The sequence below is a fragment of the Dermacentor variabilis genome, chromosome 3 (genome assembly GCF_050947875.1).
Source record: "Dermacentor variabilis isolate Ectoservices chromosome 3, ASM5094787v1, whole genome shotgun sequence".
NCBI lineage: Eukaryota > Metazoa > Arthropoda > Arachnida > Ixodida > Ixodidae > Dermacentor > Dermacentor variabilis.
In genome coordinates this window covers 128,357,863-128,384,578 of record NC_134570.1, presented here as the reverse complement: position 1 = coordinate 128,384,578, position 26,716 = coordinate 128,357,863, and the positions used below count along the sequence as shown (strand labels likewise).

At 46.7% G+C, this 26,716-nt stretch overlaps 1 protein-coding gene across 4 annotated transcripts in view; it reads right to left on the bottom strand.

The window, feature by feature from the left end:
- The window catches only part of LOC142576276 (monocarboxylate transporter 12-like), a 56,702-nt gene that overhangs the window by 17,068 nt on the left and 12,918 nt on the right, over positions 1 to 26,716 (bottom strand). For 2 of the 4 annotated variants that reach the window (XM_075686327.1, XM_075686324.1), the window contains exons 2-5: positions 15,635 to 15,722; positions 15,038 to 15,087; positions 10,988 to 11,088; positions 4,659 to 4,963 (exon numbers count right to left, since the gene is read on the bottom strand). In XM_075686327.1, the coding sequence (XP_075542442.1) occupies positions 4,659 to 4,963; positions 10,988 to 11,043 (361 nt within the window). In that variant the 5' untranslated portion in view covers positions 11,044 to 11,088; positions 15,038 to 15,087; positions 15,635 to 15,722. Of the gene's footprint in view, positions 1 to 4,658; positions 4,964 to 10,987; positions 11,164 to 15,037; positions 15,088 to 15,634; positions 15,723 to 26,716 lie in introns of all 4 variants that reach the window. The other 2 variants (XM_075686325.1, XM_075686326.1) reach the window with 2 other exon arrangements.

Here is a 26,716-nt window from a genome sequence, read left to right as displayed (position 1 = left end):
TATCTGTTCTCTACGGGTCTTCTGGATGTTTAATTCATTTTTCAATGTTATATGCAGATTTTCTATAACTATCCTGTCACGTTCAAGACGGCCAAATGTATCTGCACATAAAATAAATTAAGTTGGCATCGTTCCGTAAATTAGGGGAAAGAAAGAAAGAAAAGACAGCGTCAGAAAAAACACATATTCAGTGCATTTTGTTTGCAAGGTTATTGCTGAAAATGAGGAAATAGTGTTCATTAGCATAGTAGGAAGTGAGATTGGAACATGGAACAGGTTATCACTGCACGTGCGCGGGCCCAACGCATTTGCTGGGGATACATCTAGATCCCACATCCACGTCCTCTATCAGACATGGACATAGGCTCTACCCTCTTTTTTGGCTTACACGAAGCCGTAGCTAAACTGTATGCTCAATAATATAGAAGGTACAGCCGCCCTGATTTTTAATAATATAGCGCGAGCGTCGACTGAACTGCTGGTGAGCGCCTTATAACGGCGATAAGCGTGCAACAAGGTGAGAGTTCGCGCACGAGCCTTGTTGCCTTGTTGCACTCGCCTTGTTGCACGCTCTTGTTGCACGCTTATCGCCGTTATAAGGCGCTCACCAGCAGTTCAGTCGACGCTCGCGCTATATTATTAAAAATCAGGGCGGCTGTACTATACACATACCGTTTTCAAGCTGCTTAGCGCGCTCTATAAAACCCCAACAATGTATGTGTTCGTTTGTACTCCAGTTCCGTTATTTGGTACAAGCGGAGAGCAGCGCAGACAAACCTTGAATTCCTTCTTGGTAGAACTCAATATTATGATTTCTTTTTGATGCTAATACTTAGACGCCTCAGCTGTCCCCTTGTAGAATGCACGGTAGCCTAACATTTGCTCCCTCGTTACTGACTTTCCACTTGTGGGGGCCCTCGAGTCTCAGCTAACGTTGCGTCGGGCGAACGCACGCCAGGCAAGCTGGAGAGAGGGAAAACTTTCCTTCCGCGTGCGACACACGCGACGCGCAAGCTCTATCAGCTCCTCTTGGTTTGTCACGTGAGATCCCTCTGACATCAACCAAGTCTCTTTGGTCACCAGCAATCAGCGAGTGTGGTAGTCACCGGTGCCGCTCCCGTTTTCCCGCACATAATTGGTCAATTCTGTTCTAACTCGATAGCAACTATATGGGCACCCCAGTAGCATTTCTGCGGTCACCGTTGGCTTCACCGTGAGGTTACCTATAAAGTCCAAGGACGACAAAATTGCCGCCGCACGCCGTACGCTGCACATGCGAGTGAAATCGTACTAGGGGTGAGCCAGCGATCACGGCTCAGTCTTGCTCACGCAAAGAAGGGAAGCGAGCAGGTAGCCCGTCGTCTTCCGTCTTCGGTGAGAGGGTGGGGAGGAAGGCCCGTTCTACTCCACGCGGCCAGGGCGGTCGCGCGTGCCTGCCTGGGCCGCTGTCTCTTGAAAGCCATCTGCGACGGGGACGGGGCGAGCTGCGCGCTGCCTTTTCGCGGGTTAGTTCGGGCTAGGGGGGGGGGGGGGATGCGAGATGCAGCAACAAGGTTAATTTGCGCGCTGCGGCCGCCGCCCTTTCTGACTCCAGCGTTTCGACAGCGAGCTTCCTCGGCCATCGAGTTAGATGTGTTCATATTTGCTCGCGTGTATGCTGCGCCATGCTAGTTAATTTAGTTAGTATGCTTATGTTTACAAGTTTATACGGCCGATAAATCTATTATCACTACTTTGTACAGTTGTCGAATAAAGTGCAATCGCAATCGATGCTTCGCCTTTTGGGCGAAAGTGCAACATTTTAACGCGACAGCGTTAAGGAGCTCGTGTCGCAGAAAATCGGCGTCGTCGGTGTGGGCGGCGCTGGCCGTGAGCGAAAAATTCCGGAAGGCAATTCATAAATAAAAACAACTTGCAAGATAGGCTATGTGGGAATCGAACCAGGGTCTCAGGAGTATGAGACGCAGACGCTGCCACTCAGCCATGAGTTTGGTGGTTCAACGCGACGCAAAAGCGCGTCTAGTGCATGTGGTGTTGCCTTAGAAACGTGCCGGGGAAAGTTATACTATGGTTTATATCGGTAATTATGAGCATGTAAATTTGCGAAGTCGCACTTCGATTAGCGAAGTATGTTTCTGCCACATTTCTCCTGCGCTTGGCGCACACGCAGAGCCATCTTGCGGCAAACACAGAAGACCCCCCCCCTATGTACGGCGCTGCCCCAACAGGTGGCGCGCCACTCGCCCGCTTCTCCCCTTCGTCTCGTTTGAGCGCATTGGGGCCGTGCGGGGACCTGTGCGAGGATGCCCCAATACCCTTACGTTTAATAAGTTTTATCGCTCTCGCCTCTTCCAACTGCCAGCGTGCGTCACTCAAACACTCGTGTTTACGCGACGCGGCTCCTCTTTCCGCTCACAGCGCGATTTCTAGGTGCAGCGTCCGATGCGGGACGCCTCTGATGTGATCGCTGCACCGTAGCGCGTCTGGTGGGAAATCGTCCCCTGCGATGTATGCCGTGCTTCGACTGACTGAGATACTCAGTGCGTGTGAAAGATAAAGGAACATGGGAGAAAGAAACGTTATAGTGTGCACAACACAGTGCGGTAATGTAGACTGTGAGAAGCAGTTGTTAGAACAAATTATTATTAAAAGTTGTGCTGTGGACTTAGAAGTGTTGTATATGAAAACTATGTCTTTGTGTGACTCAACAGCATGCCGAGCGCATGAGTGGGCGGTGCGAATGCGGTGCTATAACGATATCGTTATCGTTGAACGTGGTGCGTATGAACGCGGTGCGATAACGATATCGATAACGATATCGATATCGATATACTCTTGAAGGAGAAGCTTAAGCGTCCTCCAATTTTTTCCCATACAATCGCCGCGACCACCGGTATTCCCCCCCAGCTGGTAACTCAGAAGGCCTCCTTAACCTAACGTATTATTCTCTTCGAGGGAACCCTCAGTGATGTCAACTATAGCTAGCTGTCCTGCTTTGACTGTTAGTTGCAATGGTAATAAATGCTTTCGTGCGTACACGTGGTTACCACTGTTGTTTCATCTAGCTTCTACCGGACTGCGGTTGAGTGGCAGGCTTGCACCAACTGCAGGAATTAGTGTACCAAGGCTGAGCACTGTTGGCATTCCCCCTTATCCCGAAAAACACAAGGTTTGACGTTGTCCGTAACCCGAACGATGTCCCCTGTGCAGTCTCCTTGAAGAGCGCCCTGTAACGTAGAGACATTGGGCTCTTGTTTCCGAAAATAAATACTATGTCGTTTCCTGTATTCGGTAATCTTCATCAGGGCGCCTCAGCTGCTCCTTTAAAGAGCGTCCTGTGGTTAACCGATGCGCCTGATTATTATTAATCATATCATAAGAGGCCAACAAAGACGCAAGGACGACACAGGGGAAATTACTTGTACTTACTGATTGCAATTAAAAAATTATAAAAAATGGAATTTAAAGTAGATGAAAAAACAACCTGCCGCAAGGGAGGGGGGGAACGAACCCATGTCTTCGCATTACGCGTTCGATGCTCTACCAATTGAGCCACCATCGACGCCGTCTTCCCATCCACTTTCTGGGGTATTTATCTGTTGCTAATAGAACTTACCCTGGGAGTGTTATCAGCGCCACCACTCACAAACATTCGAGGCGGATGGGAAACGTCCTTTCTGCCGCAGGCGTCACAGTCACGCGATCTTTTTGGGTGAACACAACTGGTCAATGAACCCTCACGTGCTACGTGAAGGCATAAATGTTGCCGGATTCGAGACCCTCGTTATGTTATGAACGGCAAGAAATGGGGTTAACCGAGGGGCCCAATTTTTATTAATCATATCGTAATAAGCCAGAAAACAAACCTTGGGTCTTTTATCTCTTACCTTGGGTCACTTATCACTGAAAGTCTGTACTATCATTTGGTGTTGTCGGTAAGCAGGGCGCCTCGGCAACCACTTTGAAGAGTATCCTGCAACATGACCTTAGGTCTCTTTTTGCTAAGCCCGGCGGAGGAGTTTTGCAGTGCAGAAGGCGGACGGACGGAAGAACAAATATACAGCTTCGCCGTAAAAGAAAGAGTAGCTGTAAGCGAAAAGTTGTTTGGAATAATTCTGAAAGAAAAACGCGTCTTGCTTTATTATCGTTTGGTGTTGTCGCAGACCATAATAAGGGTACCTCAATTCTCCCTTTTAAGAGTTTGGTATCATTAGCCTTGTGTTCCTGGTTGCTAAAACCCTATACTATCGTTTGGGGGTTTTGTTAACCATAAACCGGGCGGCTGTGCTGTCATTTCGAAGAATGGCTTATTATGTAACCTTCAGGTCCTTGTGCTAGTGTCATGTGGTATTGTTTAGTGTTGTCGTTGTCCGTAGGCAGGGCTCCTTGGCTGACCTTTGATAAGTGCCTTGTGACTGAGCCTACGGCTTCGTGTTGCCGAAAATTCATGCTATTGTTCAGTGTTGTAATTTACTGTACGCCGGGTACCTCGGTTCTATCTCTTAAAAGTGTCCTGTAACATAAACATGAGTTTGCTTTTGCTCGAGCTTCCGTACTGTCGCTTGAACATGTCATTAACCCTAAGCAGATAATCCGTGCACTCTCTGTGGAATTCCCTACTGCCAACATTCCTACCAAACCAAGCTACGTGAGCTTACCTCCAAAGTCGTTCACCGAAGTGATGAGGTTCACGGGCCACGATGCAAGGCCACGCTCCACACGCATCTGCTCTATGATACCCACGTATAGAAAACCCGAGCAGCGGCTTGTCGAGGACTCCATGGTGGTCATGAGGAAAGCAAGCGCTACCACCCACCAGCACTTGTCTATGCCGGCTGCTTCGCCTTTCTTCTTCTTTCCGAGAACAGTGGCATCAGGACAGCTGCACTCCACGAAACTCAATCTGGGGGCTCTGCAGAAGCCTTCGCCCGTAGCTTCGCTGGGTTCCTCATACAGGTCTACCCTGGAGGTTAAGGAAGAAACGAATCAGTAAGCAATCGTGTGAACGAAATAGCGTTCGCTGCTTCAACCTACACAAAATAACGCTAAAATGCACAAATGATTTTTTCATATATCTTGCGAAAAAAGCGATGAACAACTCGACAGCATTCTTGTGAGAGTGACTACGCATCTCTGTATGATATATTTCGGTAATGTCATCACACCTTCTTTCATCATCAAAATAAGCACAAACTTCCTGTAGAGGGTTCAGAAGGAGTTGCACAGAACAAGGAGCAAGATAAGCCCACTCGGAGTTTCAGCAATACTGTTCTAGGCTGCTGAGTCGCATCAGTTCACATTATAGTAAGAGATACGTCCACTGTCCGAAGAAACCTCCGTGGTGCCGGTTTTTCTTGATAACCAAACACGAATAACTATGGAAGAATTACAACCCCAGCTTGGACACCAATTTTCAGAGCTCACATGCGAAACACCGTCTACAGGACTGTATGGTAGACGCTCAAAAGTGATATCAATTCTATTTAAAAAGCACTGTGTAACGTTGCACTTATAAGCAAAAAAGATTGTGCAGATCCCACACAATGTGCCAACTAATGTTATGCGAATGATTTTGCACATAGCCCGCTATACAGCATTCTTTTGGTTTCTTCAGCGTGGTACCGTATGGACCAACGTATCTATATAAGGCAAGAAATTGGCAGTGTGCCACAAACTTTAGTGTCAAGACACTGCAAAACGGAGACAGCATAACGGAAATGGCATGACGACAGCTTCCTTATTTTTTAAGTTATGGGGTTTTACGTGCCAAAACAACCATCTGATCCACGCCATAGTGGAGGACTCCGGAAATTTGGACCACCTGGAGTTCTTTCACGGGCACCTGAATCTAAGTACACAGGTGTTTTCGCATTTCACCCCCATCGACATGCGGCCACCGTGGACGGGATTCAATTCCGCGACCTCGTGCTCAATAGCCCAGCACCATAGCCACTAAGCAATCGTGGCGGGTATTTTTTCGTTTGTTTTTCATTTGGGCGAATAGAGTTGGCAACGTATTCCATTACTACCTGGACCGATTCCGGAGGTGGTAAAATAAAGAGTTTTAACAGAGCTTTGGTTAATATGTGCGGCTGCATGAAGGACGTTCACATCGCTTAACAAGCGCGTCTCTCCGAGACGACAGCGAGGCGCTCTCTGCTTAGCTGTGAAACGACAAAAAAAAAACTGAGGAGGCGTTCCACTCTGCGAAGGTGGGTGACCAGTTCGTGAATTTCTCGTAACGAAGCCTCGAAGGGTCCATTGGAAACCGTAGCCCATCATGATCATCATCATGATCAGCCTGGTTACGCCCACTGCAGGGCAAAGGCGTCTCCCATACTTCTCCAACAACCCCGGTCATCTACTAATTGTGGCCATGTCGTCCCTGCAAACTTCTTAATATCATCCGCCCACCTAGCTTTCTGCCGCCCCCTGCTACGCTTCCCTTCCCTTGAAATCCAGTCCGTAACCCTTAATGACCATCGGTTATCTTCCCTCCTCATTACATGTCCTGCCCATGCCACCCCCATTTATTTTTCTTGATTTCAACTAAGATGTCATTAACTCACGTTTGTTCCCTCACCCAATCTGCTTTTTTCTTATCCCTTAACGTTACACATATCATTCTTCTTTCCATAGCCCGTTGCGCCGTCCTCAATTTGAGTAGAACCCTTTTGGTAAGCCTCCAGGTTTCTGCCCCGTAGGTGAGTACTGGTAAGACACAGCTATTATACACTTTTCTCTTGAGGGATAACGGCAACCTAGTGTTCATGATCTGAGAATGCCTGCCAAACGCACCCCAGCCCATTTTTATTCTTCTTATTATTTCCGTCTCACGATCCGGATCTGTCGTCACTACCTGCCCTAAGTAGATGTATTCCCTTACCACTTCCAGTGCCTCGCTACCTATTGTAAATTGCTGTTCTCTTCCGAGACTGTTAAACATCACTTTAGTTTTCTGCAGAATAATTTTTAGACCCACTCTTCTGCTTTGCCTCTCCAGGTCAGTGAGCATGCATTGCAATTGGTCCCCTGAGTTACTAAGCAAGGCAATATCATCGGCGAATCTCAAGTTACTAAGGTATTCTCCATTAACTTTTATCCCCAATTCTTCCCAATCCAGGTCTCTGAATACCTCCTGTAAACACGCTGTGAATAGCATTGGAGAGATCGTATCTCCCTGCCTAAGAGACCGTAGCCCAAGAGAGCGCTAAATCTGTGGTTTCGGGTGCAGCAATGCCTTGTACAGAGAGAGAGAGAGGTTGTCGTGTCCAGGAGACGTTGTCGTTTGACGTACAATGATACCATGGTCGCTGAGGAAATCACTACCGATAATGGCAGAGCTGATGTCGGCAACCATGAACAATCATTGGAACACCCTTCGCAGGACGAGGTGAGGGGTGAGTGAGCATTGTCGAAATACCGGAATTCGATTTCCACTCATGGCTTGCCAGCACAGAATGGGAGCAGCTGTGTGATCAGCTCATGTAGCAAGTAGAAAGCTGACCTGTACACCCGTGTCGATCAGTAAGCGTTGCCCAATGACCTTATCGATGACGTAGAAGAGGCGACATGGGTTGGTGGTGCGACCACTTGTTGCCGTTAGCGATCGTGCCGGGCGGTCTCCCTGCCAAGACCAAGGAAGAAGGCAGCGACTTGCTTCCGCACAGAAATGGTGATGTTACCAGCAAATGGCTGGCTGATATGCTGCACTGTAGCACTGGCGCGCTCGCTGGACAGAATGCTCTGACGAGATGAAAATTGGCGATGACGACGGGAACGAGGAAAAAAACATTCCTACGAGTGGTAGCAACCAGGGGCTCGTTCAGTCTATCGCACAACTGAATGATGGGGAATGTTGTCGATGCTGTCTTCTCTGGCCGGTTCGGAGGTCAGGAACACGGAGTGCACGACGCTGACGTCGGCATACCAGCTGCAGCCAGCGGAAGGGGATTGGCTTCTTGCATCACCTTGTCGGCCAATCTAGCGAGCTCTGACAGATCGTAGGCTGCAGCAGTGGCCAGCACCATCTGTACTTCGGTGGGCACGCGCTGATGTAGCTCACCTAGGAGAGCATTGTCCGCGGTGGAATCGCGTCAGCCGAGAAGGTCTAGCATTCGACGCAGTAACTGGCTTGGACCTTAATTGCCCAGCTGTTCCAAGGAGTAGCTGTTGTATAAGATCTTGAGCGTCCCGGCGCAGCCGTACGCGACAGTCTAGCGCCCTTGATTGCATCGTAAGCCGACGCTGAGGGGGTGCACCGTGCACGCGAACGAAAGGAGAAAATCGGCAATCTCGTCGGTAACGGCCGCAGGAAACGTATTGACCACAAGGAGATACTGGCGGGCCTGTGACGTTAAACGCGAGAGTTCGAAGCGGGCCTCTGCTTCGATGAACCACGCCGTCGGGTTCCGCTCCCAAAATTCTGTCACGCGGATGATGTTCCAGACAACTGCAGCGGTTGAAGCACGCTAAGCGGCTTCCGGGTTAGTCGAGGCTTTTTGACATTCGTCTTCGGTGTTCGACATGGCTGCACTTCCTTTTTGTGTGGCGCTCTATTACCAGGAAAAGTTTGAGCGATGATTCAGGCGGCCGCGGTCACCAGCTGTAGAGCCCATGAGAGAAAGACAACGAGACCCAGTACTGGAGCCCAAACTCAACTTTCATTCCTGTGGTTCCAGCGAACTAAGCTTCCGCGCCGCTCGGGGCGTCGCCTCGCATCGTCTTCTTTCCTAGAGCGATCGCGTCGATGCTGCTGGCGCTAGAGACTAGTGTACAACGCGAATGTTTAAGCGTTAGCTGCGGTGCTGGCTTGACATTTTCCATCTCGAACTCGAGCTATCCGAGTCGCTTCAGAGTCTGAAGATACTGCTTCTCCCAGTAAATGTCAATGCAAACGACGTTTTACAGCGTTCTTTTTCACTTCTACGCTCCTCTCTCATGCTCGAGTGCTTCCTGGCTTTCTAAGAACAGACCGGAAGGGCCATGAATTGGGCTAGTTGCTGTATATTTATTTTTCTTGTGCTGAGTACTGTAAGACGCACCGGAGACGAAACGAACACTGGATATGAAGCGTACACAAGGTGACACAGGGGAGCGCAATGAAGCATAGACTGGCGCAGCCGAATGTTTTATGACGACGACGGCATGACGTTATTGGGATAACAATCGTATAATGACGGCAGCGTGACGATGACAGCATGACAAGAGTGGGTAACTACGAGTGTGTGACGAGGATGGCGCGCCGACGACGAAGTATTGAACAGAACTTAATGAGAATCGAATGAGGAAGTTACACTGGGCTGAAACCGCCGCCACGACCTGAGGATGACGGTACGACGAGGAATGCATGACTACGACGGTATGACGGCCATGATTTGACGACGGCGTCATAATTACTACTGAATGACACAGCGTGACTAGAATGGAGCGACAATGAAGGTATAACGTCGATAGTCTGACGAATGCGGTATGACGACGACGGCATAACGACAATTCGCTACACAGAAGTGCAGGGCGAAGAGTGTATGAGGACAATAGCGTGACGGCGATGCTGGCATAGCTACGACGATGGTGCGACGAGAACCATATGAAGCAAGAATGCTGACGATGAAACGACCGCGAGGGCGTGGCTACGACCTTGTCATAGCAAATGCATGTCGAATGTATGATGATGGTGCAATGAGGATTCTGAAATGGTGAACATGGTATAACGACGACAGCGTGACGACGGCGCCACAAGGACAGTGGAATCACGAGTGTATGAGGACGACTGTATGACGGCAACATCGCGATGGCGTGTCGATGGTGGTATGTTGCGCATCTGATGGCGAAGTTCGAATGATGGATTCATAATGAAGACAACGGCATCGACTGTATGACGGTGACTCAATGTCTACAAAGGCATGTGTATGGCGTCTTAATCAGGATTGAATCACAACAACGTGACTGCGTTAGAATATTGAAAGAAAAATGACTTCATTGGTAAAATGACCGGGGCAATCGGTGGATGTCGCCTCTTGATGACAATGGCGCCAACGACATGAAACTGAGCAACAAGTTAACACAACTCTTTAAAACAGGCACTGCTTCCAACGGCATCACCAAGCGGGCCCGGAAAAGAGAGTTATCTGAATTCCCCATAATGTGCACTCTATTGAATGTCACTGATAGATTACCTCACTCGTTCTAAAACCTCAGCCACTGATTTCAAGTCGGTTTGAACATGTCTGTAATATTTATAGTTGCAGTAGATGGGTTTACAAAAGGCTATTAAGCACAGAAAGCGCTTTTATCTCCAAAACACGTTATGTCAGGAATAACTCGAGTTACTCAATGACGCAGATTTCGATTGTTTCTATCATATTTAATTCCCATTACGCGCTTGCATGAGCGCAAGGTAGCCAGCCGGTATGTACTGGCTAAGCTCCCTGTTGTTCTCTCCCTGTCGCTTTGACATCAGTCATATTTTGAGTGCTGTCATTTCCGAGCGATATCTCCGCAACTCAATGTAAAGCCCGAGCTACACTATAGATAAGAACATGAACACAGTGGCACTGCCTACTGCAGTGGCCGGAATATAAAATTAAATTATAGAGTTTTACGTGCCAAAACCACTTTCTGATTATGAGGCACGCCGTAGTGGAGAACTCAGGAAATTTCGACCACCGGGGGTGCTTTAGCGTGCACTTAAATCTAAGTACACGGGTGTTTTCGCATTTCGCCCCCATCGAAATGCAGCCGCCATGGCCGGGATTCGATCCCGCGACCTCGTGCTCGGCAGCCCGCACCGTATCCACTGAGAAACCACGACGCGTGGCCAGAATATAAGTAACAAAACCAAGTCACATGGCTTTGTAGTACTAATTATCATATTTTGTGCCAGAGACTACTGAAACCAATAGAGCGATGTTTATGAGGAGCCCCTTTACCTCCAGACACAAAATAAACGTTATAAAGCTGGTAGTTCTACAAGCTGGCTGCTTACTTGACAATCCTCGGTTTTCCATTCGCAGTCACATCTTTCTTCTGGGCATCTTCCATTCTTTATACCAACAGAGGTTCACGTTCAGGCGCCGTTTTAGAGCACTTCATGTTATGAAAAATGACATGAGAACATCAAGAACTGAAAATTATGTTTTGAAATTAAGCGTGTAAGCCAGTCTGTCAGAATGAAACAAGAAGAAAAATGATACGCGAGAAAAATCACAATAGGCTTGTCCAAAACCAAAACCTAAAACGTATATATTATTTTTTTCGAAGTTAAACCGAAATACCTTTTATCGGGTTTTAGTTCGAGGAAATTCGGCATCAGAAACAACCGACGTCAGGCGACGTCAGCATTAGCGCGTACCTCAGGCGGGATAGTGCGAAAGTAGGGGGACAGCGCGTACGGGATAGGGACACATGTACTTTTGTAACCTTTATCGGGAGACCACAATTCACTGTTTAACAAATGTTATCGCTCAGCGCATGTATCGGAAGTTTCTCGAAAGTTATCGGTGGTTCGATCCACTATTTGTTGTCGCCGAGCCCTGCCTAATCTGACTGCATGTATGCAAGACGCCAATTATGTAGTACTTTCTGGGAGACACGCGGGCACCAGCTATTACTCCGGAACCTTCGATTACTCACGTATAAAAGCCGACGTGCTTGACGCGCTGATCAGTTTATCGACAATCTCCGACTGCGTTCACTGCTAACGTAGTGCTTTGAGTGTAACCTATTTTTGTGGGCATAGATTCGCCCAATTAAAACTTAGTTTCGACATTCATAGTTTCGTCTACTGTGTTCCTTACTCTCACTACTAAGGGGAATCTGGTAGAGTTCCTAGTGCGTTCATGCACCGAATGTCATTCCAAAGCCATGATGCGAGCCCGCGGAAAGCCGCGGAAAGGCAAACAGAAAGCCAAAGTAAAGGTGTGCGGGCCATAGGGAAGGGTGGAAAGGGAGCGCAGCGGGTCCTCATAATAAAAAGAAAAAAAGAACTAAAAGCGCTAGTGTGATGAAGCGCCGCGCGTCTGCTGTTCCTGTTGCCATGACAACGTAAAGAATCGTGTGCGCTGCCAATTTGCCAAAGTATCGCCCCCCTGCTAGGGCCGTAACTGACGGGGACTTTGGTGCTAGCGTCGGAAGAGCGTCTACTTAAAAACACCCAATCGCAGTCATGTGGAGATTCACCCTTGACGCCGATGCGCTTGATCTACCGATCAGATTTTTGACTGCCACTGAATTTGCTCGCCGCTATCATTGCGATTGTGGGTTACTTGTTTTGGTGGGCACACGTTCACCTAATGAAGAGTTAAATTTGTTACTCCCCATTTGGACCCCGCAGCAATCTTCGCGTCACTACTACGTGAGGATATATGGGAAGGTACATCGAATTGAGCAGTTCTCTCTGAACTTGCTCTCAGTTAGGTGGGTTAGGGTGCTTTCACACCACGAGTCCCCAAGCACACACATCCATGAATACCAATTGCATACGCTTAAGGTAGCAGCCGCGGCCATGAGCTCTCAGTACGCTCTCATTCTTCTTACAAGCCTCTGATTGCTTGAAGGATACGCGCCTGTTTCATCCACTGGTCTTGCGACGTCGTTAGCTTGGCAGTAAACGCCGTCCAAGAAATGTCCAACGAATACGGTACAACGCTCCCATCAACAACAAGTGCAACTGCATATTCGTTTTCATTTCGCGATATACTGAGGCGAAGAATTTCAGACCAAAATTACCGCACCGACTGGCAGCGGACCTGTGCCGTCAGCGCTTTTGCAGAGCGAGGGGTCGTATGGGAACGCTGGCGTGATGAGCGGCACGCGTTTAAATATAACAAACTACGCTATGTTAGTAACAAACTACGCGTTTTGCGCTATCATACCGCCCATGACACTTCGATGCCGGTTACAGGTATTATCATAGTTTTGTTTATTCTCTTACTGTAAGTTACTTTTCAGGCACCTAGTCACACCTCACGATGTTATTCGGTGTGGAAGGTGCGCTGCTTACTTCAGCGTAAACAAACAACTGCGGTTGTGGAAAACTTTAACTATCATCTTTCCTACATTATTTCACTCTGTGGTCAGAATGCTCCCACAACCAACTATTTTACATTTATATTGTACTTTTTCTCGAATTTAAATTCTGTAGCTTTAACCATTTCACTACAAAAACATTCATAGTTTGTGAGCATACCGAGGTACAAGGCAAACAAATAGATTACTCATGAAAAGTATTGCTGCGTTACTGTGTTTCATGAAAAAAAAAAAACTCCTGCGTTCCGCATGATTAATGTGCGCAGCAGCTCAGCTACCCTTTGTCTGGAGATGCTGGCCTGTAAACAGAGTTTAGCGAGCATAATATTGATGGCAGCACATAAGCGTGGATGATTGCTGTCATTTATTTTCATTCCGCTGTGCGCCCCAGTGTTGCCTCGTTGTTTTGGAGATCAGTGATAAATGTCACCGCAATACAACTGCTGGGGAGTTACCCAGCTCAGTTGTTGCCCTGAGGACAATGCGTTCGCTTCTCTGTTGTTCGCTTTGTTTGTTTGTTTGTTTGCCTGTCTGTCTGTCTGTCTGTCTGTCTGTCTGTCTGTCTGTCTGTCTGTCTGTCTGTCTGTCTGTCTGTCTGTCTGTCTGTCTGTCTGTCTGTCTGTCTGTCTGTCTGCTTGTTTGTTATAGCTTTCACTCCTGTGGTATGTCATTGGTCTGTCGCGAGCTTTGTTTTTCAAATGTCGAAAATCTTTTCAGCCCGATATGTATGGCTTAGAGTACCACAAGGAGAGACTTCTTCTCGAAACGTTAATGTGATGGCAGGATGTCCCCAATTCCAAAGCGCCCATAAATGAATTTAGCAGAGCTTCGATTTCCTCTTGCTTTATACATTTCCGGCGCAACCATATTTCGCATTGTATTGAGCTGACTGACGCAGCTGGGTTACCAATCGAATTCTTTGTTTGGCGAACCGGTGCCAAGAAAAATACAGCACAGTGATAGCGGCAAGCGAACTCGTCGATCGTCGAAAATGTCACCAGCGGCTCATGCGCATCGGCTTTTATACATGACTCATCAAAGGTTCCATTCTCACCGCACGTGCTCGTATATGGTCTAAAAAGCACGACACTGTTGCCCTTGCTGCATGCACACTGTATACACAAGATTCGGTTAGAACATGGAACGCAGATGTAATCAACCACAACATTGGAGCAAGTTCCAAATTATACAGGCGCATTATGCACTGAACGATAACTATAGGTTGTTATTTTGTTTTCGTAATGCAGCCCGCGGAAAACAGATGAACAAGCACACGTATCGTTATTGCCAAGCGGGTCATATAGTACAATGGTTAATGTTTCGCTAGAAGCGCATTTTTGTGTGTTGTTCAAAGGCATATAGTACGCTTTTCTCCTTGTAGTTATTTACTGCAATCCTTCGGACATTTTTCTTGCCACTGAACCATGAGCAAGACCTTGCGCAGAATGACAGAATCCTACCTATCACTATGTTATCCGCGAATAAGGTCAAGGCTGTGCAACTTGATTAAAAGGTTATTGGACAAGCACGGACCCTGCTTGGGCAAAGTTCGCTCACAATGTGGTCAAGCGAAAATGGTGATTTCACAAATTAGAGATCCTAAATTTTCGTGGCTCAAAGCTAAAAGGTCATTAGCAAAACCCATAAATGACACATTTCAAGAACACGGCACGACCTTCCGGAATTTTCACAGATCCCGTCAAAAAATTTATTAACCGTTTCTCTAGCGTTTAGTTTACTGACTAGTTTCTCAGCAGAATGAAAAGTGGCAATTTCTGTTTATCAACATCGCTCAATAATCGGCTGTATTTTTGCTTGACATTTACGAATAATTACGTGGCAGTATGGCACGCCGTCGCACTCGTGATGACTACACCTGCAAACAATTAAGTTTTCTCATTGAAAGTTCATAGGCATTGCTGCTGGAGGAAACGCAATAACTATTGAGGCACGCTTAAAGGCATTTTGTATGTGCGTAATTACGGAGTGACAACAAAGAGGACCGTACCTTGTCGCCAGCACATCCTGCAGCCTGCTGTCCTTAACGTTTTTTCCGACCTGCAGAAACATCCCCGCACATTTGCACAAACAGAGAGTGATAACAGCATTTTCGATAGTGCAACGCGCTATAAAAAATATTTCGATTAACTCCAGTGCAAGCAGTCTCTAATTGATGTTTGGTTCAAAGAAGTGCTAAAAGCGTAATTTATGGCTCCAATTATGAAAGTGTTCTAACTTCGTAGCTGCGAGCGACCACCTGCCGTTAATAAAAGTACTATCTCTATCATCACATGGTCTGGCTTTTATGACAGGCATTTACCATTTGCATACCTCCCTATTTATTAATATACATTCAGGGTCAGCACGATCAGATAGTGGTCACAGTAAAGAAGTGGAACGGGCGTTGAAGCACACAAGCAAAGTCACAAATTTACCCTCATAACCAGGAATGGTCAGGCATTGCCAACACCCCTAGTCGCTTCGAAGGCAAGTCAAAGTAAAACTTCTTTGCTCTTCTTTCTGCTGTCAAATTGTGTGGACATACAATTGTCTGAATAACGCAATGATTGTACGGGGATAACCATTGCGTTCCGCCGATACTTACATACGGCGCGGAAACTTGGAGGCCAACAAAATCGTGAGCACAAGGTAGGCCCGCTTCGAGGAGTGGTACGAAAAGTGATAGGAGTAATCTGAAGAGAAGGGAAAGAGCAGTGTGTATTAGAAAGCAAGGAGGGGTAGCCGACACGTAAGTTGAAATTGAGAGCAAGTATTTAATTTATGAAGACATGATACTAAGCAAGGTAGGTAAAGGGTGGTCTATTAGAGTTGATTGCAGCATTTGGAAAAGGAGTGAATGCGCAGACTAGGCTGGCAGAGAACTAGGTGATGCAATGAAATTTGAAAATTCGCATGCTTCGTAAGGTGTCACTTGACACAAGCCTGATGTAATTAGTGACAACTGGGAGGCCTTCATCCGCCATTGTAATATTTATTGTCGGATAATAGGTCGCTATATGTTGAGAAGATTTGACAGCCATCTCCTTCCAGCAGTCATCCTTCATTTGGAATGTTTTCTACTAACACGCTAGATTATTTTCAGATATTCTACCAAAGGGTCATATTCCCGTTCGGAAACAGCCTACATTGCTGTAAAGATTTGCATCACATTAGACCATGCACAAACCTCAATCTGTGATTTTTATGCCGTCTTCAAAACTCACACGAGGCACTACTGTGCGGTACAGTTATAAAGCAGCTTTTCGTCATCAGCTGCGACGTCTTTCTATAGTTTCTCGATCGTTCCACATAGAGCGTGAGTGCGTAATCTTCGCATTACACGCTGCATATGCCTGCAGGTGTTCCAGGTACATAATAATGCCTATTAGCAATGCGTCGCTATATTTCTCCTTTCAACGATACAGTAAACGATAGTGTGTATAGCTGATGTCATGCAGGTATTCAAGGAAATAGATACGCCCGAAAGTTAGAACGAGCTTTGTTGCCTATGTCACCCCGCCTTTCGAAAGAGGTACTCATGTCGCCATTATTATAAAGTCGCAATTGTGAGATTGCGGCAGTCTTCAAAGTGCTTAAGGGTCAGAAGTTTTAGGTGGAGCAGTACCTGCCACTGGTAATGGTCATGCGAAGAGCACGTTTATGTCACGTTGTTTCCGTTAGACGAATAAACAGAAAAATAATGTAAGGGTAAATAATGGTCCAGCTAAGAAAGGAGCACGTCGACTATCACCAGTCACAGTCGGCTATCTGGCACTTTACGGTAAGTAGGCTTGCAAGAGTAGCTTGATATTTTGACGATCACCCACATTCGGCAACAGACTTGCCTTTCGCAGTCACTTGAAAGGAAAGCACAAGCAAAATATTAAAAAAGAGAGAGTAAAGAGTAGGATTTTTGAAAAATTTTCACTCAATGCGGTGAAAATGTTCAAATGGGCCACAAACGTCACAAGTAAATGTCGCTTTAATAGTGCCGACAGCGACAATGGAAATGGTGTCTAACAAAAAATCTGGGATGAGGAAGGCAGCTACGGAACTACATCGAACAGGAAAAAAATTCTGCAGAAACACTTACCATTGCTTACGTGTGGGATCGCGAAACCATTATAGTACTTTTGGTGAAATGATCTTTTTCAGCCCTTTCTTTGTTCGCGCAAGCTCTCGCTTGCCATCTAGCGGCGCCTCGTTAAGTGCACATGGAAACGTGCTGGCATGGCTGCCGGGAGTTCATAGCTTAAACGATCACTCAGTGGCCTTCAAATCGATATTAATGCTTTTCGTTTTATATACTCATGACGTGGCGCCACCTTCTACTCATTGGCTACGGCGTCACTTGCCGAACGACGCCCGCACTAGGCCACACGTTTATTCAGCCAGATGGCTGCGACATGGCGTGCGCAATGACGCACGCCAACTCTAGATAACCTTTCTAGATACCTCTAGGCACCCAGAAGCATGACCACCGTGGCGTTTAGGAAGCGTGCCCAGCAGCAAACTTGCATACGCAAACGCATCACAAAAGTGCCTTCGCGCAGGTTTCGCGCTTTCTTGAGCTAGGACGTAGTCAGTTCGTGATCTCCAAATTGCATACAAACCTAGCAATAACAGGGTTTCAACACTGTTGTTCTTTTTCTCATCTTCCCAGTGTCAGAAATATTACGCTATCCCAATTTGGGTATATCTGCACGTCAAACACAATTCGTATGTTGTGCCAAAAGTGTACTGCGTTTGTACAAAACAAAAATACATGCTGCAATGTTTCTGGATAAGGGGCAGAGCGGGCAGTCCGTTGACCACGGGATGAAAAAACCCTTGTTACGTAGCCATGTTTTTGCAGGTAAAACTTCAACATCCAACCTAACAAATAAATGCTTAATCGCTGTTTTTACAGTATATTTTGGTAGATGCTTGAAAACGTTATGCTCCAGATGGGCTACCAGCTGGAGTCTGAGATGGCAGGCGGAGAAGAAGCGCCTGCAGCAAAGGCGAGTACTTATATAGATGTGCGATTCTCTGTGTATGTGTGTGTGGGTTACAAAAGGTGCAAAAAAAGAACGCTTCAGCGCATGGTACCTGCAATGTTGAAAGAAAGAAGAAAAGAGGATGTCGCAGAATAATAAAAAAGGAGGTGACTCGTTGCTAGGGCTCATACCAGAAAAAAAGTGCCGTCTAGTGCAGTGATACGAAAAAAAAAGTTGACTCATTAAACAAAAAAATAACACCATCAGCAACGACTCGTGCCTGGAAAAATCCGCGTCCAGCCCAGGGATGCAAAAATTATGATGCAAAAAGTACCATCATCAGGACGGGCTCGTGTCCCCATAAGCAAGCAAAGATGCAATGGCTGAATATGAATGAAGAAATGCAAGAAAGAACGAACGAAAGACACGACGAAAGAAAGAAAGAACACACAAGGAACTAAAGATAGAAAGAACAAAAGAAAGAGCGAAAGAACTTTCGGGTAGTGCATTAGGGGTTCGCATGTGCCGTTGAGGAGGTCGACCTCCAGTGCAATATGTTTTCATCGCATTGCGGCTCGTTATGTCTTAAAAGAAGTCTGACCCCCTCGATGGTATAACTTAATGCATTACCACGCGTACTGCACGCTTAGGCCTTTACGTGCTACAGGAGTATAACACACTGCCAACCTTTTTCAAAATCTTGCCGGGGCGCACGGCGATAGTGGTGATTTAGAGATCGCGGCCAGTTGAATAAGTCCAATGAAGTTTCCTTCTCGAGCTGAGCTTCTGCTTTTGGGGCTTATAATTTCATTACGGAGCGTGTGTGCGGCAGTAACTGGATAAGCGGTCGGAAAGCTTACTCTATGTCCGCATAATCTGAAGAGAAGTGCATTCCTCTTCTATAAAATGCTCTTGCAATGTTTAAAACGCTCTGTGCAAAATAGTTAACATAGAACATCGGAACTTAGAACGTCGGGGTCATTGTAATGCAAGCGTTAAAGGTATCATCCGGCCGTGTTATATATATTACGCTATTTATATTAGCGGCATGCACCACATGTGACATGTGTTCGCGCATTTTCTTCAAACCAGAAAAACACACTTGGACGTCAAAAGTGGTTCGTCTCTCAGTGTACACTTGTATAGAGCTATTTCCAAAGCAAGTACTCCGTAGTGATTCTCAAAGGTCAGATATGCAAAATGATTGTGAAAATAGGAAGAGAAAACCCTTAAAGATGAATAAACATCCCGTAACTGAGAAATGCGCGTTATGACATGTATTACACTATTCGCGGGAAGGCATTAAAAATATACCTTTATCTAAAGTTTGACCGTCAGTGGAAGCTTTTTTATACTTCGTCCTCCTTTGTTCCGCCGAGGTGAGATTGGCGCCTATCTTACAGCCACGTGTTTCTACGTTTAGAATCGCCGAATGAATCCGTTTGAGGATGCAGGAAAAATACTGTCGTTCCCTGGCATTAGTCCTTTTGGTTATCAGAAGGGCAGATGGCATATTGCCGCTTTCGAACTGAATATATTACTGGATATTTACGTAGATTCTAAAATATTAACAGACCTAGTGTTCGTAGTTCGCGGTTAGCAGCTGGTTTAAAGTAATAGAACTGCACAAAGTATGGTGCTAGATTGCTACTACGCAGAATCTGCGGCTTTGAAGGCTGAAAGTATTCACTTTTAAAACCGGAATGAACGCTCTCACGTTTAAATAGAAAAAAAAACAAGAGCCTGGTTTACAATGATGACAGAGTATGAATACCCTTTCTCGCGGCGACGACGGAATTTTCCTTTCAGGAATGATGATAGATGGAAGATAGGCGGCGAAATTTCCGCGTAAAAGGAGAGCTGCACTGCCGATAATGCGGCACTAACTTGTTTCGGCAGAACAGGAAATGCGTTGTTGCCTTTTCCGACGGCGAGAAAAGACGAAAGTGTTCCAGAGGTTTCCTTTAAAGGTGATCGTACGCGTTTTTAAGCCTTAATGAGATCTCACTTATGGCTACACATTTCAGCTGACCAACTCTGTTTTCTTTTACAGAAGTAACGTATAGAGCTATTTCTGTAACAGAGTAGATGGGAAAGTCTCCTCCAAAATTGCTAGCGCGTGCTTTTGACGTGCTGAAGACGTGTACTGACGTCACGTGACGTTTCTCGGAGCAATGGGAGCACAGCAACGGCGAGGCGCTGCTTCGGCGACACAAATCGCTGCTGGTGGCCTGAGTGGTCGGGTATACCTGGTTAGGAATGACTTTTCGCGTAAAGACGGTCAACGCTGGATGCGGGACACCAGAATTTTTGCGGCACTGGGCCCTTAACGCTGTTGCGTTGAAACTTTCATCATTAGCAATGGCTGACGCACCAAGCAAGGAAAAAAAAATAGAATGGCTCATCCGTCTCGTAATGGAGAAGCTACCAGCACTCATCAAAGTGTAGCGTACAGTGCATACAATCATTGGAATCACGCATACAGGGTACAGAGACGCGGCCTCTAGCCAATTGCCACAAAAACGCAACGATCCCTCGCAACGGCTAATACTCCCGAGAGCAATCAAAATATGCAGTGACTCGTACCCCCGTAAGGATGAGGCTACAAGCGCTGAGAAAAGGGAAGCGAACAATGTATGCAGTCATTGGAATCACCCATAACAGCACACCGAACAGCGCACGTTTCAATCCTCTGCTTAGACGATGCAACGTAAAGTCGAAGAAAAACGTCATTGCCGCGAATCTGACCACGCTATACGAGCGCGCGAAGCCGCGGGTAAGCGTCGAAAACGAGCCGAAGACGCCGAACTGCGGAAGCAGCAACGTGACAATGCGAGAGAGCGCATTACCAAGTGGGCGGCAGCCTTTCGCCTTTACCTGTTACAGGAGTGTAACATTCTGCCAAAAATCTTTCGTGCACAACGCATTTTTTTCTTAATTCGAAAGCATTATGTGCCCCATTACGCGAAAATCCGTCGTTGTCGGTAGCGTGACCGATAGATAGTACCGAAAATGGCCGATGTTGCGACGAATAAAAACACGTGAAGAATGATCGCATTGACGTCAGATTTGCCACGCCGGTTCCTGTAAACAAAGTAAATTATTGGAATTTAAGGGAAAATTTTATTCATGTTGGTCTCGGTGTTTCGGCATGGGTTTCTCCATTTCGGTCTGGGTCTCGCATCCGGTGTGGCGAGACTAGCACGCTTCCCCGACGCCACGGCGCCTCCACGCTTACGGTTCACTGAAGCTGTGGCCGGCGCGTGCGTCATTGCATACGTCACGTCCCTGCCTCGCACGTGTCGCTTACTCTTCGGACGCCATCGCTATTGTGTCTACTGCGATGCACGTATCCACGCTAAATTATGAGCGCATAAAATGAGGTGCGCCTAGTGCGCGCGTCATTGCACACGTCACGTCGCTGTCTCCCGCGCTTGATCTTTGGATTTTATCGGTGCTCTGTCTTCCGGAATGCACTCCGAAGCGTTTACCCCTGCGGCATCCTCGAAACGTGGTCGCCCACGGAAGCACGCCGCACAAGAAGGAATGCTGCGCAAGGTTACAACGTGCACGACGGCATACGAATCAATAACTAAGCGAAAAATTTTTCCCAAATCAACTACAATGCTTTCGCATTCCCACACGTAAGCAGTCTTAAGTGTCGTGGCCTAGAAGGAGGAGGAGGGAATGACTTTATTGAGTCCTGAGGAACCACTCCCCACCCGCTCTTGGTCTAGTGGTCGGCAGGGGTCGCGGGCCGCACCCAAGTTGGGACGTTAAGCCCGTGAGGGTTCGCCCTTTCGTGAGCCCTCTGGATGGCCCGGAGCTGGGTGTGGTGGTCGTCGCTTCGCAGGGCGTCCACCCAGACTTCTTTACTGAACACGGTGCCGCTTGACGCGGAGCATTGCCAGAGCATGTGCGCTAGCGAGCTGTCGTGGCCGAGATTTTTCTTTCTTTTCTTTATCATGCACACAGTGTAAAAACAAATTTACAAGTATTGTTTGGACAAATAACCACAAGGCTAGTGTCTCGTTCAATTCAGACTATGGTACCAGGTTAAACAGGCAAAACAACAATTGTTGACAAAGCTATGTATGAAAGGAAAGGCTATGTATGAAAGCAACACAATAGCAATACTTGAGACTACTTTGTGGCCAAACAGGAATGCCCAAATTGAATTGCGATATCGCTTTTTATTTTTATATCATTCGCAATTCCCTTCCAGACTTGGGCACCATTAAATTCGATCAGTCTTCGACAATAAGTGTTATGATATGGTGAGAGGTTAAAATTGTGGTGTGTTCCAGCTCTCGTAGTTGGGGTGGTTAGTCTGAAGAGGTCGAAGGCAAGGGGGCCAATATACACTACAATAGTATGTAATATCGCTGCAGTTGTTTGCATGTATACAGAGTTTAAAAGTAGCAATCTGAGCGATTTGCATGAAAGCTGTGTTGAGTCAGTGAGTTTCGCGAACGTAACAGTCCTAATTGCTGAATTTCGCTTGAGAACAACTGCGTCTAGATAAGTTATATAAGCACTACTCCAATATTCTATACAGTAGCTAAGCAGGCTGCGTACAAAACCAAAGTACAGAATGTGCAGGATATAGAGACCGAACACTCACGAGCCTTTCACTATAGGTGACAAGCATAAGCAAGTTTTGAACGTATACTGAGTGCTCATTCTTTTTTCGTTTGCTGTCTGTTTCAAAGCTGAATGTGAGTGTAAAGACGACTTCGTGAAACGCGGGAATGTCTCACACGCGATATACTGCACGCGTGTTTAAAGTGTCCAGTTCATGTTGCCTGCCGCACAGGCGCTAGCTCCTAATTTGGCCGCGAAACGTTGATCTGCAGAAACCCTCGTCAAAAGACGGTGCAGTGTTATCTTCCATCTCGAATGAAAAAGCTCACTGCGACATATTGGTGCTTTTATTTTAGAAGTGCCGATTTCACTAGCTTATGTCCTGCACCGCAGCAGAGTGCTCACGAATGTGGAAGTTCTGCGCAATGTCACGCGCGTTCGTAGGTGCTCATTTTAATTTAGCCTTACAGGCGTCTAAGCAGACGAAGCAGCTGTTATTAATGACGTCACGGGTGACAGACGGAAAAAGAGTGCATCGCTTACTACCACAGAGAAAGGTGCGATGGACCATTGTCACGGGATCCCATACATAGAACGTCGCGTTGACGGCAGCGTTGACCTTTCTTTTGCTGAACACGCGCGGCACTATTTGAAGCGCTACGACGCTGCGGTGCTGCACGCGGCGTCGCGGTTTCGATACTGCTTTGCTGCGGCTGCTTTGCGACGAGGGCGGAATGCAGCAATGCTCGTGCACCGTGCATTCTGCGCACGTTAAACAACCCAAGGGGATCAAAATGAATGTGGAGTGCTCACTACGGCGTGACTCATAATTAAGTCATGGTTTTACCCGGGCAAGAACTGATAATTTAATGTTTTAATTTTGCGCATCACACGTTATCATGGCTTCTGTTTACAGATGTGCAATGTGATGTGCCAAAACAGCCTTTAGGTATTGATAGGGGCCAGCGCGTGGCATTGTTTCAATAGATGACATCAAATTCAATATGTGTTAAGGTGCTGCGATGTCGAGCGAAATCCGGGTACCAGGGACGATAAGCTTAGAGAGTTGCACAAATCGAAAGATACGCGTGAATGCTCTATTCGCACTGAAGCCGCACCAATGACGGTGTCAAGTGAAATCCGAGGGCTTAAGAGTCAGCAACAATCGCTGAACACGCGCCTAGAAAACGACAAAGAAGCCGACATCTGAGTTAGGTAATACACAGTGCCAATTAACAACGTGTCAACTAACTGAAACAGTTGCAAAGTCAGGCGTTCAGGCGACGCGCTCGTCTTGATGACGAGCGCGCCGCCTGTTAAACGGCGCAGCAGACAGAAGAAAATGTTAGTTTTATTCGCCAATCTCTCGAACTAACCTTCTCTGGCCAAGGCATCGCGCGCGCATAGAATTCGGCATTTTTCAACTAACAAAGTTCGAGAAATCATAGTAAAGCTTTCCACCTACAAAACCAAAGCAACGGTTTTTTCGAAGCGTCACGTTCTCAAAGGAAACAAGGTGGTCATACGGGAGAATTTTTCAGCCAACAGTCATCGTGTTAGAGGAAAGCTAACTAATTATGCCAAGGTACTTAGCTAGCCTTTGAAACTGCAGAATAACAAATATTTTACTAATGAAAAATGTCACGACTATGATTGCAGTGCTGACGCAGTTATGTGAAATAGGACCATCCAGACGCGCAACTAGTGCAGCTAACTCCTCTCTGCGGCTTCTTCTTTCTGGTCACGCACTTGCGTCCTCGGGAAACTAGGAGAAAGACAGAAGCGACGGCGCTTCCGCTTACAATAGCAACCTGATCGTGCTCTCTACTAACGTTCATAATCAACCAAAAGAGAAAAAAAATATTTTGCCGAAATGTTTTCAGCAATAGGGGGAAAACCCCAGGCAGGACGGTTCAAGCCGTCTTCACCTCAAGCCACCTAAGCCTTCATTTTCAATTTCTATAGACAGCTTTCATCCTACGTGAACCATATGTCTACATTTCATTTGCTTTACATAACGAGTGTGACAGCGCTGCGCGTCGACATCTTGCATCGGCCTGTCTCCTCTTTCAAAAGACAGCGAGTCGCCTGCTAAACTTCATCTTCGTTGTGTAGCGTTCCTGCTTTAAACCGGCAAATGGCGCTTGCTGCCTGTCTTTCGATGTTGGCCGAAAACACTTAACAAGGATCTCCGTACTGAATATTCTAACTCGGCAAGAAAGAATGTCTTTCTGGTATGTTGCCTGTGGGCAACACTCGTCAATAAAGGGTTAGCAAGCTTACCATCTCTCTTAGCTTCGTGGCATTTCCCGACAGAAGAACGCTAGTCACGGCATTTGGCACTACTTCGCCAAATGTGTTGCTAGTAGGCAACGCTGTGACTTGCTTAGAAGGCACTTACGTTTAGGACACTTACTTTGAGCAGACTAGCGTAACCACTTACGTTTGTTTCCCTTCACCTGGAAACACAACATTTGTATTCAACATTTAATGAAGACTGCAGCCTTTAAGCGCGCTATTAACCATGATCTTATAGTTACCCAGGAAGGTGACTTTTTAGCTCTGCTTTATAAGAATAAATTGTATTTCCCATCCACTCAAACCTTCCCGGTCCCACTTCCCTGGCAGTACGTTGCATCAAAAGCGATGGCAGCTCGATAGTGCGCCGCCGCTGATACCACGTATCTCGAGGAAAACGTCGCCGACATGCTCAAACTTAACATTAACCGATATTCATCAAGCCGTTAGTCGTTTACTGTTACGCTGGTCCGTAAGAAGGACGACTCTGTACGAATTTACGCCGATTATCGAGTACTACATAATTTCACGCGCAAATGCCTGTAATCGATGCCACGAATGGAAAATACCTTTCACGCACTAGAGCGTGCCGAATATTTCCCAAATCTCCTTCTTCGAGATGGTTATTTGCAAATGCCTACGCACGAAGCAGACGGACAAAAGCGCCTTTTAATACCATATAGATTTTATTAATTCAACTCAATACCCTTCGGGATGTGTAACACTCCTGCAGAATTTGAACATATGATGGGCAGAGTTCTACATGGTTTCGAATTAGGAAACCTGTTTGCTGCTATCTGTACGACGCCGTTATTTTTCTTCTACATTTCTTCGGCGCCTTGAGCGTTTGGATGAAGTTTTTACCTAGGTTTCTAGCGTTGGTCTTCTGCGTTGGCACGAGAAAGCGCCTATTTGCGAGAAGGACAATGAAAGCGTTTATCAGCAAAGACAGCGTCAGACCACACCATGGCCAGAGCCGCCTATACCGTAAACCTTTTTCAAACTCTTATTCTATTGATGCAGTCGGCCGTGCCAGATTGGTCAATCATTTTCAGGCAACCCCTGCTTCGCCTGTATGTCACGTGACGTCACGGAAACGGCCTGAGCTTACTATCTGATATGAGTGATACAATGATTTTGCATGATTACACCGAAGAAAAGAATCTTTTCTCTGATTCTATACCTTTGTCGCTATTATCCCACCACTATTGGTCAAAATATTTCGTGCTGCGCCCACTTTGCCTTGAAGTTACACGACGTCACAAAACATCAAAAACTCACCACGTCAAAGTGACCTGCAAGAGTTATTGTGCCGAACAAAACTGATCCTACTTCTTTTTTTTATTTTTTTTATTTATTTATTTTTTTTTTGCCGAGTGCCCCGTTCCACATAGTGCCCCGTTCCGAAAGAAATAGAAGTCCTGCCGATCACTCTGCCGCTGACTACTCAGGGCTACCGCCAAGAACGGATTTACTTGCGTTTAGTAAAATCTATTACGGGGCAATAGCCGTTGTCTAGCCGTTTCGGCACGCGTACGACATCGCTCTCCCAACACTTCTTCGCTGGAGATGCGTCTGAGAGCCATTGTTACGGTTCCGTTGCACGCCGCCGCGACTTTCGAGCAGCCACCGCAAGCTAAGCAACGGCAGTGGACCAATCGCACACGCCGGCCCCACCGTCCTCACCTGGTTATCTACTTTCACTGCGCTAGCCCGGTCCCAACAAAGCCCTCTCCATTTCAGCGTATTGCTCCGCTGTTCTCTGCCAATTAGATAAAAAATGATGTCATACTAGGCTGTGCTAGTCGCTTCGACAAGCTAAAGTG